Source organism: Danio aesculapii, chromosome 6 (assembly GCF_903798145.1).
Source record: "Danio aesculapii chromosome 6, fDanAes4.1, whole genome shotgun sequence".
Lineage (NCBI taxonomy): Eukaryota > Metazoa > Chordata > Actinopteri > Cypriniformes > Danionidae > Danio > Danio aesculapii.
Window position 1 is genome coordinate 30,719,963 of NC_079440.1, and position 12,573 is coordinate 30,732,535.

At 39.6% G+C, this 12,573-nt stretch overlaps 1 protein-coding gene across 1 annotated transcript in view; it reads right to left on the minus strand.

The window, feature by feature from the left end:
- crocc2 (ciliary rootlet coiled-coil, rootletin family member 2) overlaps positions 1-12,573 on the minus strand; it is an 83,726-nt gene that overhangs the window by 36,622 nt on the left and 34,531 nt on the right. Inside the window, 6 exon segments of the mRNA XM_056460729.1 lie at positions 4,410-4,616; positions 5,080-5,186; positions 5,706-5,850; positions 7,894-8,000; positions 8,166-8,249; positions 8,399-8,566. Coding sequence (XP_056316704.1) covers positions 4,410-4,616; positions 5,080-5,186; positions 5,706-5,850; positions 7,894-8,000; positions 8,166-8,249; positions 8,399-8,566 — 818 coding nt within the window.

Below are 12,573 nucleotides of genomic sequence, written 5' to 3' on the forward strand. Positions count from 1 at the left end.
GACTTGATGTTATACTTTGCAAGCTGAAATAGGCACAGATTTAATGTATGAGTTTCTGAAGTATTTTAATAGCTACAGTACTAATTCTTTTGCATGACCACACATACTATCACAGCATCAAAAAAATGTGCGAAACATTAAAGCAACCGAGTCAAAAGGATCAAACAGTACACGGTGCACTTATTTGATCCTCGTTTGTCTGTGGCCCTTTGTTCCCATTGCAATAAATCTCAGCTAAAAGTTCATATATCAAAATGGAGAGCGATCTCTGCTTTCTTCATTATAAAACTGTCACTGATGAAAAGATGTAGAAGAGAGAAGCCGCAATGACTCCATTCATCAGAAGACCCCAACCCTTTTTTGTCAAATCCGTGGATTCGCTCTCAAAAGAAACTGTCATAGACCACTGGCACATTATACTAGTAATTGAAGAATGTAGTGGATACTGAAGAGCAAATAAAGAGGCATACTCTCTCTCTCTAGTTTTGGCATGCCACAGAGTTGGATGGATGAGGCAATCCATGCTGACCTTCCCTGTATGATATCACTTAAGACGATGCACAATGAGTCATGTAGAAACTGTGAGTTCAAGACATCAATAATTCAATTCAAAACATTGGGATACTGTAGGTGCTGAAATTTATGACCTGGTAAAATCCTTTGAATTTGATCATTTAACAAAATACCATATGTATTTATAACAGCATACTACTTACGCATGATATTATTTGTGAAAAATGAATAGGAGCTTTATGTAAACAGTAATGCCGAGTTCGGACTGCATGATTTTAGCACCGATTTTGACTCACCGACAGGTTGTGAGAAATCTTAGACAAATGTCCGAAATCACAGGCAAATCGGCTCGTTTACGTGAGTAACAATCCCACAGTGTCAAAAACGTGATCTGAGAGAATCGCAGATGAGTCGCCGACGCCTGTGAGATATTTGGCATGCTCAGTATCTGGAGCAGTCAGCGATTTGCCATGTGTAATGTGTTCTGATTGAAAATAACATCAGCTACCGCATTGATCCTGTGGGCCAGCCTGAACACCCTCCGGTGACCTACTCACACCTGCAGTTCTTTACGATGGACGTCCAGTGTTCTCCAGCCTCTGGTACCTAGATTGCAGCTCCACACAGGAAGTTTGGCCAGAGGAAATATAGCCATGCCCAACAGAGCCTAGTTTCTCTCTAGGTCTTTTCTTTTTTTCCCTTCACTTTCATCAATTGGTGAAGTTTTTGTCCTCTCCAATGTCACCACTGGCTTGCTTGGTTCGGACTTGTGGAGCTGTGCATCGATGGATTTGCTCTTCAGTGTTTGGACTTTCAGCAGTGAAATTTAAACCACACTCAACTCAACTCAACTTCAATTCTGAAAACTGTCCTGACACATTTTCAATTTACTAGAATTTGTATGCTAAGCTGCTTTGAAAAAGCTACATTTTAAAAGCGATATATAAATAGACATGAATTTAATTGAATTGAATTGATTACCTACAGCCAATAAGAGAGCAGTATGCACTAGTATGGGTATCTGCAGGTCAGCGAGAGGATTGGGAAGAAGTTAAAGTGCTTCTTTGCTGTCTATTTGGAGCCAAGAAATTAAAGAAAAACAAGTGTAAATTTGGCAGGAGCACCCATGTCTGTTTGACGTGTCATCTAAGCAATATCACAGCCGGGTCGAAAAAGAAAAACGTTTGAGAGAAATTGTTAATTCCCTTTGAAGGCCTGGGGCCTCATGTATCAAATCAATGCTGCGTACGCACAAAAACTTTGCATACGCCAGATTTCACACTCACGTTTGGATTTACTAACGATGAAATTAACGTGAGAATGTGCGTTTGTCCACGCCAACTTCATGTCTAGCATACATGTATTTCTTGTGTGTGTTTGTTTTATTTCCATTGGTGACTCCTAGAGGCAATTATGTTAAATTGCACACTACAAAGTATCGCACCAACAAAGTATCCTGGCAACTGATTCTTTCCAAAGGGAACTGGCAGACTGCTTGGGGTTAAGCCAGTCGTCTTTGAGCCATGCAATGCCAGCTGTATGGGACGGGATCATCCACATGTCTAGCAGGTATATAAGGTTTCTGTACCATGCGGTTGACCAGACAAATATTAAAGCGCAATTTGCAGCAATCGCCGGTTTTCCCAATGTAATCGGAGCAATCGACTGCACGCACATTGCTATAAAAGCGCCGTCTGAAGATGAATTTGGATACGTGAATCGGAAACATTTCCATTCAATAAATGTGCTAATAATATTTGATGTTCAAATTTGATTGGTCAGCTGAAATGCCAGTGGCGCTGCCTTGATAAGAGCGGAGGGGTGCTGCTATACCGCTCTAACAAAATGTTCCTCGAATACATCTGTGTCTCCCACAGACACGGATACTACTCCAGACAGTAAAGTGTCACCCACAATTGAGGCAACTCTCTCCTCAAAGGGTGTTAGTTCAGCATCCCCTGTTCCCCTGCCTGTTCGGTCCACACTTTGATGGTGCGGCGCTGTTCTCCTCTTAACCTGCACCTTTACATCGGACCATTTCTTTTTTAAATTGGTTCACAGTGCTATGTTCAGACCCCACTGCATTAACCGAGTCAGCTAAACTCTCACACTATATATTTTTTCTTTTGTAATTAATTCTGGAGGACAAACTTGCAAATAACACAGCTTTTCTCCGATCTACCTCCGATAGGAGCACCTCCAAGTCACATTGTGTTAAGTTTCTTTTCTTGCTTGCTTTTGCCATTGCTTTTTTGTTTGGTTTTGCCAAAGTGGAGTCATTAGCATATTTATACGGGGGAGGAGGCAGGGAGGGGTTTTGCGCTCATGCACGTGCGCTCAGTTTCACAATAATTCGGATGTACAAAGAGAATATGCATGGGATTCCGCATACGCAGTGTTTCATACATCTGATTTTTTTACTGCGTACTCACATTTACAGCTTTGTCCGTTCGCAATGTTTTAGTATGAATTCAACACAAGTCTTTGTACATGAGGCCCCAGGTGAACAAAAATAAGTAGGTTTTCTACACCACTAAAGGCTTCTTTCTCATTATGTAGTTAATAACAAAATAAATACTATGTCACTAGGGATGCAACAATACAGTTAGCCTATGGTTCAATAGATAGCTCGGTTTTTTAACACAGTTTTCGGTTAGGTTCGGTTCTGATGAGTTGACGTGTTTTTTTTTTTTGTTATTCTATGCTTAGGCAATAAGAACTTTAAGAGGTTAAGGAGAAAAAAATTAAAACGATTAATTGCAACACTCCTTTATTTTACTTAAAAGCCAAGAAAAGTACACTAGTTCCTAGTGTATTGTATAAAAAAATGAACACCTAAATCTCACAGCTGCTGGTACCCTATGTACAAACTGGAGAACACATAAAGTTCTACATTTTGAAAATAAATCTACATGTGAAGTTAAACATAAATTGACCATTTCAAATAAACATATTTGTACTTCAGTAAACATAAATAAACCATCTTAATTATCTCGGTGCTGAAAAAAGTGCAAGACAGTAGTCTGTAATGCGGATCGAGTGCTTTTATAAGATGACAAAAGCCCGCATCACTAAAAACGTCTGCAAATCTTTAGCAATGCACACCCCCACTGCTGTTATTATTTTTTTGGGTTGGGTATGTTTGCTGGAAGGATTCAGTGAGGGATTGTTGTTTTTTGGAAGACTTTATTACCTTCTCTGCTATCCTGCCTTCAGACAGTGATATTGCTGGGTGATAATGCTTGCACACAGTCATTTTTTGTTCACCATTTCTTCTTTCACTGGCATTATATTCAACAGCAAAACCGAAATGTCCTCACACCGCAGATTTGAAAGACACCGGTGCTTCCTCGTACTATTGCCTCACTTTACCGCCGCTCGGCATGTTAAAGTGTGGAACGATGGTTAAGCGCCCCCTAACTTTAGAGCATAGTGATTGAATATTTACTCGCGGGGAGGAGTTTCCTCTTCTCAGCTCGTAGACTTACAGGCACACATAAACAATCAAATCAGAGAGAAATAAAACGCACATAAATTATTTAAACATAAAAAACGAGAAAAAAAAACACAGTTCACAAGCCCGTATTGAACCGTGGATGTCGCACAGAACGGTTTAATATTATATTGAGAATTGTGGCATCCATATTTGTGACCATGGGATGTTTCCATGTCATTTCTCGCGTGCGTTTGATTATGAAATGTAGTTTGTGGACCGAAACAAAGTTGACACCGATTCTCCTATTGTAATGTCATGAAACCCTCTGTCGCCAATCCATCCTACAGTGTAAACACAGCACAGACAGAACGCTAGCCCAGATAGTCATGCTGTTTAAAAACATCTGTGACAACTACTTTGAAAATCGTGCAGTCTGAACTCAGCATAAGACAGGTTATACCTAGAGCTAAGCTCTACTTTCTCTGCATCAAAGCGAGCTTGCAGCTGCATGGCCTCTCTCAGCTTGTCTTTCAGTTGGTTCTCCAGTGCTGATACTGCATTGCTAGTGGGTGTACAAGACTGGCTCTTGCTAGCCTCCAAGTTTACACAGGCCACACGAAGACGATGGCCAGTCACTGCATACTCAGCTTGCATATCCGATAAACTCCTGTGAAACACAGTTATTAAGGCATAACTATTACAACCAGCAGCAAAATCTTCTGATACAACAAAAAGCTTGCTACATTCCCAAGAAATTGTGTTTCATTCACAAGTGACGAGAGCCAGATGGCTGAAAGTTTATTGTGGTGTGGGAATAAACTCTTTGAGCGGTGTCGTGTCTGAGTAAGGGTCGTGAATACTTTCTCTGCTGTCCATGTGTTGAGTAATCCACATTACAGAAAATTACTCAACAATGATCACAGCATTTACACAGGTTGAGCCCTCATCAAGCTTGGCTCTGATGGATAACTCAAGGCTAATCTATAGGGCAATCTAACCATCACATTTCCCTGGACGATGCAGATGGGATGGGTGAGGGCTGACCCAGGTGACCCACCAAGCTTTGATCTCAAACAGGGATAAATGATGGTTGGTTTGGAAATAAGATTTTGGCCGCAAGCTAGACTCACCTGTCAGCGAAGGCCCGCAGCTGGGTGAAAGAGCTCCGCAGGAAGGCAACTTGACGCCACAAAGATCGTACACGGACTTGTTCGTGGCTGTTTCGGGAGGTATTCATCTGCAGAATGATGATTTGGACATATGGTCGGCAGGTTTGGTAAAGAGGGGTGGGATAAAGAACATAAGGTTAAAGATGTCTCCATTTTAATGCACACATTTGAAAAATAATGAATGCACCCACACGAGCACACATTTAAACCGATCGGCGCAGACACCCACATAGACTCGCATGCACAAATGGTACCATTAGCTATTCTGAATGTGACTAAAAACTAATGGAGTTCCTTCATGTCACCAGATGTTTGCACCGAGCAATGAATTCTGACTCTTTTTCCTAATCAACTGGAATGTTTTCACAGGAAACAACAGCTGAGAAAATCACAACAATGATTTAAAACAAAGACAGGGTCCAGACTGACAAAACAGGCACCAGGGTGGAATTCCACAAGTTCCAGAGTTGAGTTTCATTGGGTTGGATTAAGAAGAGATTTTCCTTAAACTGTGGATTTGGATAAAAACATACACTACAGATCTCTCCTTCCTTCCCTTTGTCTTTTTTTCCCCTCCTCCCTCTCACCTCAAGTTCCCTCCTGAGTCGCGTGTCCCTCTGTTCTGTCTCATCTCGTGCTTTCTGCAGACTTTCCGTCAGGGCTTGATTGGTTTCATTGGCTTGTTCAAGTTGTTCCCGAAGCAGTGCATTCACCTGGCTCAAACCAGAACACCTGTGAAATAGATGGAACTGCTTCAGAGCATTGTATCCCTGGGACCTCCACCTGTTAAACCATGAGCCAAATATTCTTTCTAAACTTTGCACATGATCTCACTGCACTCCTCTATCAGCTTCTTGGTTTACAGGCTCATAAAGGCCCACGTCACATTCTGTGTTGCCAGCCACGCTTAGAGGGGAATGTGCGTGACAGTTTTATAAAGTCCATGTCAGCTCCAGCCTAATTGCCACCAGATTTGCTTGTCGAATAGTTTAGAGGGTTATTTACATCATTCGTGGCAGAATCCACCCAGTTACTTACAAAGATTGACGCCAGGGTGTGAGGCAAAACAGCAACTAACAAAACGATCATCAAAGGGATGATGAACAGAGAGAAACACGATCAAAGCCATGAGAATGTGTTTAATCATTTTCAATAAGTAGATTTGCTTTGTGATTTCATGTTTTCTGCAGTTCGTGCCCCTCTGAGAAATTGCAGCTCCAAGGCAGACAGCGTAACATTAATTTTCAATTTAACATTTCTGCCCTGCTGAATCTCAGTTAATTGTGGTATGCAATAAAAGTCTCATGAGCCATGGCACAGTTGACTTTTCTGACATAGAAAATTAAATGAACTGTGTTACAAGGCTGCAGAGCCTCAGATGACTGGATGAACTGCACTGCATTATGCTCTCTGACAGAGGCACTAAGGTTTAAAAAATGAATGAGAACTTGGCAGCTGGATGCCTCAGAGTTTGCCATAACTGTTTCAATTAGGGGCGAGTGGCACAGTAAATCACACTCCTTTAAAAGCAGGCATCTGGAACTGTAGGTTGGCCAGCACTTCGTATGAAGTGTAGTAAAAACTATTTCACTGAGATCGTGAACAAGGTTGTGATAATTAAGTTTGACAAACTGTGTACCTTTTGTTTTTCACACCCCCTTCTATAACTACATTTCCAGCATGGGATAGTGGGGACTGCATTAGGCAGCCGGGAGACTTTATTAAGAAAGATTCTGCTATATTCTCTTGAAAGTGGGACCATGACTTGTTTACTGTTTTCCAAATCTTGGTCAGTAGCTTTAGAAGATTGTGCAGTTGCATCGATCATTTGTGTTTAAGAGAAGCTAGTCTCTATTGCCTTCCTGATAAATGTTGCTCATGTTTTGTTTTCCAGCGGATGAATGGTAAAAAAAACGGTTCCCTAAGGATTAAGGAATGACATTTCTGTTTTGAAACATGGTAACTGGTTTCCATCTGGTTTGAGGTGCTCATAGATGTATCAAAATGGCCATTAACTAGTTAAGCTGCTCCAAACTGATAATTAGCTGGTCTAATCTCATAATTAAGTGATCCAAGACTGGAAGTCTGTTCTTTAGCTGATCCATGCTATTCATTTTCTATTCAAGTCAGTCATCAGGTAGCTATTGGAATTCATTAGCTAGTCTCATTCATTCATTCGTTTTCTTTTCGGCTTAGTCCCTTTATTAATCAGGAGTCGCCACAGCGGAATGAACCGCCAACTTATGCAGCATATGTTTTACACAGCTGATGCCCTTCCAGCTGCAACCCATCACAGGAAACCATGCACTCCCATTCACACACATACACTACGGACAATTTAGCTTACCCAATTCACTTATAGCGCATGTCTTTGGACTGTGGGGGAAACCGGAGCACCCAGAGAACAAACAAACTCCAGACAGAAATGCCAACTGACCCAGCTGAGGCTCGAACCGGCGACCTTCTTGCTGTGAGGTGACAACGCTACCCACTGCGCCACCACACCACATCATTGGCTAGTTTAAGGTGGGTATTGTTGTTTATTATGGGACAAATTTGTGATTACCTGTTCTAATCTGGTCTACAGGATGGTCATGCAAGTTAATTTTATTTTAAGTTAATAACCAGCAGAAAAACAGTATTTTTGTAACTTTTTAAATTCTGTTACGATGTCAAAAATAACAAAACGAAAACAGTTTTATCTAAAATGTACAATTCAACATTGGTTCCTAATCTTGACCCAGTATTTTACCTTGATAACCTTTACTTTCTCACCGTTTCTGCTCATCATCAAGCAGTGCAAGTTTATTCTGGACATCCAGGCTGTGTTCCTGCTCAAAGCGTTGGAGACGGTGTGCTGAGGAGTCTAGGTGTGACTGGAGCTAAATACAGATGCAGGTTTTTACCTAATATACTAAAATACTGACAAAAGTTAGAGGGCAAATATATGTCTTGAAATCAGAAAGCTCCAAATGAAAATTCTGTGTGTAGGACTATAATGTTCTACAGTATCTGTAAATGTTAGAAAGCCTTTTAGTGAGACATACCGAGAGTCTCAGCTTCTCTGACTCAGAGGTTTTCTCCAGCACTTGCTGCTCTAGATTTCCACATCTCTTCTTATACTGGAGCAACTGTGGACACAGACATTTCTTTTTACTCTACATTTACAAATAAATCATGATGGTTTCTCTGTGTAATACATATTCTAGGGTAAATGCCCTTGAAGAAACTTTACTATCTTCTGCCAAATTAATTGTGTTGAATGAGGCCAACAGTAGACCTTGGCTTGTAGTTTCTGCACCAGCTGAGCCTGTCTCTGTTGGCTCTCTTGATAGGCTTGTAGCTTCAGCTTATAAGATCGTCCTTCCTCTCTTAGCCAGCCTTGATCCGCACCATAGACACTCTGCTGGTCTGAATCTCCTGATTGCTGCAACAGCATCTGCTCCAGCTGTGAAGACATATGCACATGCACATTACACTGACTGATCACCTTTTAGACCCCTTAAGACTGTTCACAATTTGTCTTAACATGATTTAGTGACACTTAAAGAGAATACATTTAAAAGCAAAAATACTAAAAGTATCCTTTTAAGGGATTTCTTATACCACCCAAATATTTCTTAGTCTTATATTGAACATTTTAGGTTTATTCTTGACAGCATAAAAAAGTCAATAGGTGTGAATCAGTTGCAAATAGAAATATGGCCTTAGAATCATTTTTTTTTCTTCAGAATTTTGTGACAAATTTGCAGATTTAGAGGATTTTGAGAATGTAGAGGTGAAAACCTAAAACTATTATAAACCTAATAACTATTTAAGGTTTACAATCAAAAATCAATTAGAACCACTTATTTGGTTAATGAAGCAACTGCAGGTCTCATATAATACATCCACTAAAAGACTGAAAATATCACTTTACACATTATTGTACACAAATTATCTAAATATTTGCATATTATTCAATTATATTACTAAAGTTAACATACAAATGCATGTTTTTAACCAGGCAACATTTTTCCAATCTTCTATTGTCCAATATTGGTGAGCCTGTTCTTAGCTGACAGGTGTGGCACCCGGTGTGGTCTTCTGCTGCTGTAGATTGGACGTGTTATGCAATCAGAGATGCTCTTCTGCATACCTTTCTATCAGCTCAAACCAGTCTGGCCATTCTCCTCTGACCTCTGGCACCAACAAGGAATTTATTCCCACAGAACTGCCACTCTTGGATATTTTCTCTTTTTCGGACCATTCTCTAAACCCTAAAGATGGTTGTGCTTGAAAATCCAAGTAGATCAGCAGTTTCTGAAATACTCAGGCCAGCCTGTCTGGCACCAACAACCATGCCCCGTTCAAAGTCACTTAAATCACCTTTCTTCCCCCTTCTGATGCTCGGTTTGAACTGCAGTAGATCATCTTGATCATGTCTACATGCCTAAATCCATTGAGTTGCTGCCATGTGATTGGCTAATCAGAAATTTGTGTTAACAAGCAGTTGGACAGGTGTACCTAATAATGTGGCCGTTCAGTGTATTTACACACAATTACAAAAAATAAATAGGTCGAATGATGGGCTCAAATATCTGTAGATTCCTGCAGGCGCAGATTCCATGTGGCCTTTCATTTGGTAATTTTCTACACTTTTTTTTCTTTCATTAATTGTTTGTTTTCCTTTTGCTGAAATGCCTATAAAATGCTGCTTAAAGGCACATTTATTGTAATAACATTCCCTGCGCACTGTGTGTTCACTGAACTTTATCTTTAGAAATGTTCAAGCAAGTTTTTGTTGTCAAGACAGGGACCTAAGCCTACTCTGGGAAATGCCCTGCAGTTAAACAATTGACAACCTGCACCCATCTCTCTGAAATCTTAATATCACAGTTTTGTGTCTGTTGTTTGTCTATTTGATATGTAGTCAGTTGTGTAGAGAGGAGAAAGTTGGCTGTTACAAGGGTAGTGTGTGTCCATTGATTACCATCCTTTAACCTGGGTCATTACTCTAATTCTCTTCTATGTCCCATTACCCCACCAACCCCTCCCATCTTCCTTTAACCCCAAGTGCATATCCTGGTGCCAGACACCCAGTCCTTATTAACAAAAACCACATGTTTCTTTTCAACACAACAACATGCTGCCTCAGCTGATTCAAACAAAGCAACAAAAAAAAAGAAAGCAAGGGGTGGAGATGGTAAAAAGGTGAAAATAGAATCACCTTTATTTTTCCTGCAAAGAAACAGAAGTAAACACAAATACAGGGCATACTGAAATCTGCAGCTAACACTCTTCTACTGCTAAGCTGAACAGCAGCCTCTACAACATGAAGGGACAATAGTCCCCCTGTTCTCAACTGGAGCCAAGGGCTTCGCAAACCTTAATAAAACATTTTCAAACAGTCATTCTGAGACCTTTAATTCCATATACTACAAAGAGGGGCAAACCAGCACCCGTCTCAGAGCGGTTTTGGGGTTCAGGGCTCATAAGGGAACAGGGACTTATTATACGGCCCGTTGTTAAGGTGACAGCTTTTGAAAGCGAACAGAAAATGAAAAACATGGGTGGAGGACGAGTCAGAAGAGAGAAGGGGGATGTTGGGTGCAGCAGCAGCAGCTGTGTTTAAAGGCTCTTTTGGAAACAGCTGCACTACCCTATTGATTATGTATCTTTGCAACTATTTTGGCACAATTAGAGGCAATTTGTTGCTACAACACAAAAAGCGTTTGATGCAAAGTCATGAAATAAATGGCACTTACACACCAGCATATTGTTCCGCTTTAAAAGCTTATGGGGGTCAATGGTGCCGCACAGCATGACTCTAATGTGTATGTGCCTTTGCATGTATTAGGAATGTATAAAATATCATTTGTTTTTGTAAGAAAATGATTGATTTTAATATGAAGGCAAAAAGTCAGCTAGTTTAAACTGCAAGTTAGTTACACTGAGACACAAAACTCCCAATTACAAGAAACACTGTAAAACAAAGTCATGATTGGAAAACAAGTTACTATCTACTTGTTTGGAACAAAAATTGTATATTGTAAAATTGTAAATTAAATATAAATTGTATAAATTGTGAATTTTCAATTCACATGCTCAGATTTTGTAAACCGTACCCACAAAGTCATAATCATAAACATCACGAATTACAATATAATAAACATTACTGTCTTAAGTGCAACTGTTTAAAAAATCATGCGATATGCATTTAGTTAAAGGGATAGTTTACCAAAAAATGAAAATTACTCACTATTTGCTCACACTCAAGGGGTTCCAAACCTTAATGAGTTTCTTTATTTTGTTGAACACAATACAAGATATTTGAAAGAGTGAGTAATTGATCACAGAATTTTTATCTTAGAGTGAACTCCAAGTTGTTGGTTGGCCTGTCAGTGTTGGTCTGGCTAGTTGTTTTGGCGTGTTCCACACGTTGCATCTCATCAGGTTAACATCGAAGCTTGTTGGCCCTATTCAGCATATACTGTATAAATCATCATCGGCTAAAGAGAGTGCTCTTACCGGTGTGAGTGACCGAGCGTGAGTGTGACATAGTGAAGTTAATACTGGAAAACGATATGGATAATTTAATGATCAGACATGATTGCAGGAGTGAATCCCTCTGTAGGAGAGACAATTATATAATTGTATATAATTACATAATTATAATTGTAATATTGAATACACACTGAATAACAGCCTACAAACTATTACAATATTACTGTTATATTTATTACCAGGTGGTGTAGGTCTATAGTCTATGTTAGGGTTCAAAATAAAAAAAAAAGTAAACATGCTGCAATTGTCATACACCCTAAATCTCATCCAAAGGCCAGAAGAAGAAACCCAGGAAATCTCTATAGATGTTGCTAAATAAAGAGAACATTTGTTGGCTTTTATTGAATTAACATGACTAATAAACACACGACTATGGAATCATCTCAAAGAAATATTTATTTTAAACACTCCACTGAAGTTATGAAGTGAGTTTGGAATGAAAACATATTAAATGTGGCATTTTAAATAATTGCATTTTTGGTTAACCCCCTACTGACAGTTTATATAATAAGCACCATACCGATATTATCGCTTTCGCCTCACTGTTAGCCAGAAGGCAAATATTGCTAAATTGGAAATCCTCATGTGCCCCTTCAAATCTATCCTGGTTAAAAGCCCTAATGTCTTTTTTACATTTGGGAAAAAATAAATAATGAATTAGGGACTCTGTCAGTATAAGATGTGTAACTCTGTGATTTCTTTTGTCAAGACCTTACCTTACCTACTACCCCCCACCCCCCTTGCATAATAATTGTATTATTATTATTATTTGTTTTTTGTGGGGTCAATTTGGGTTAAGATAAGGGTCATGTTTTGGTTGTTTACATAACTGTATTTCACAATTGGAGTGTATGTTTAAAACTATAAGATTATATTATGCAGTTTGTATTGTAGGGGATTTAATTGTCA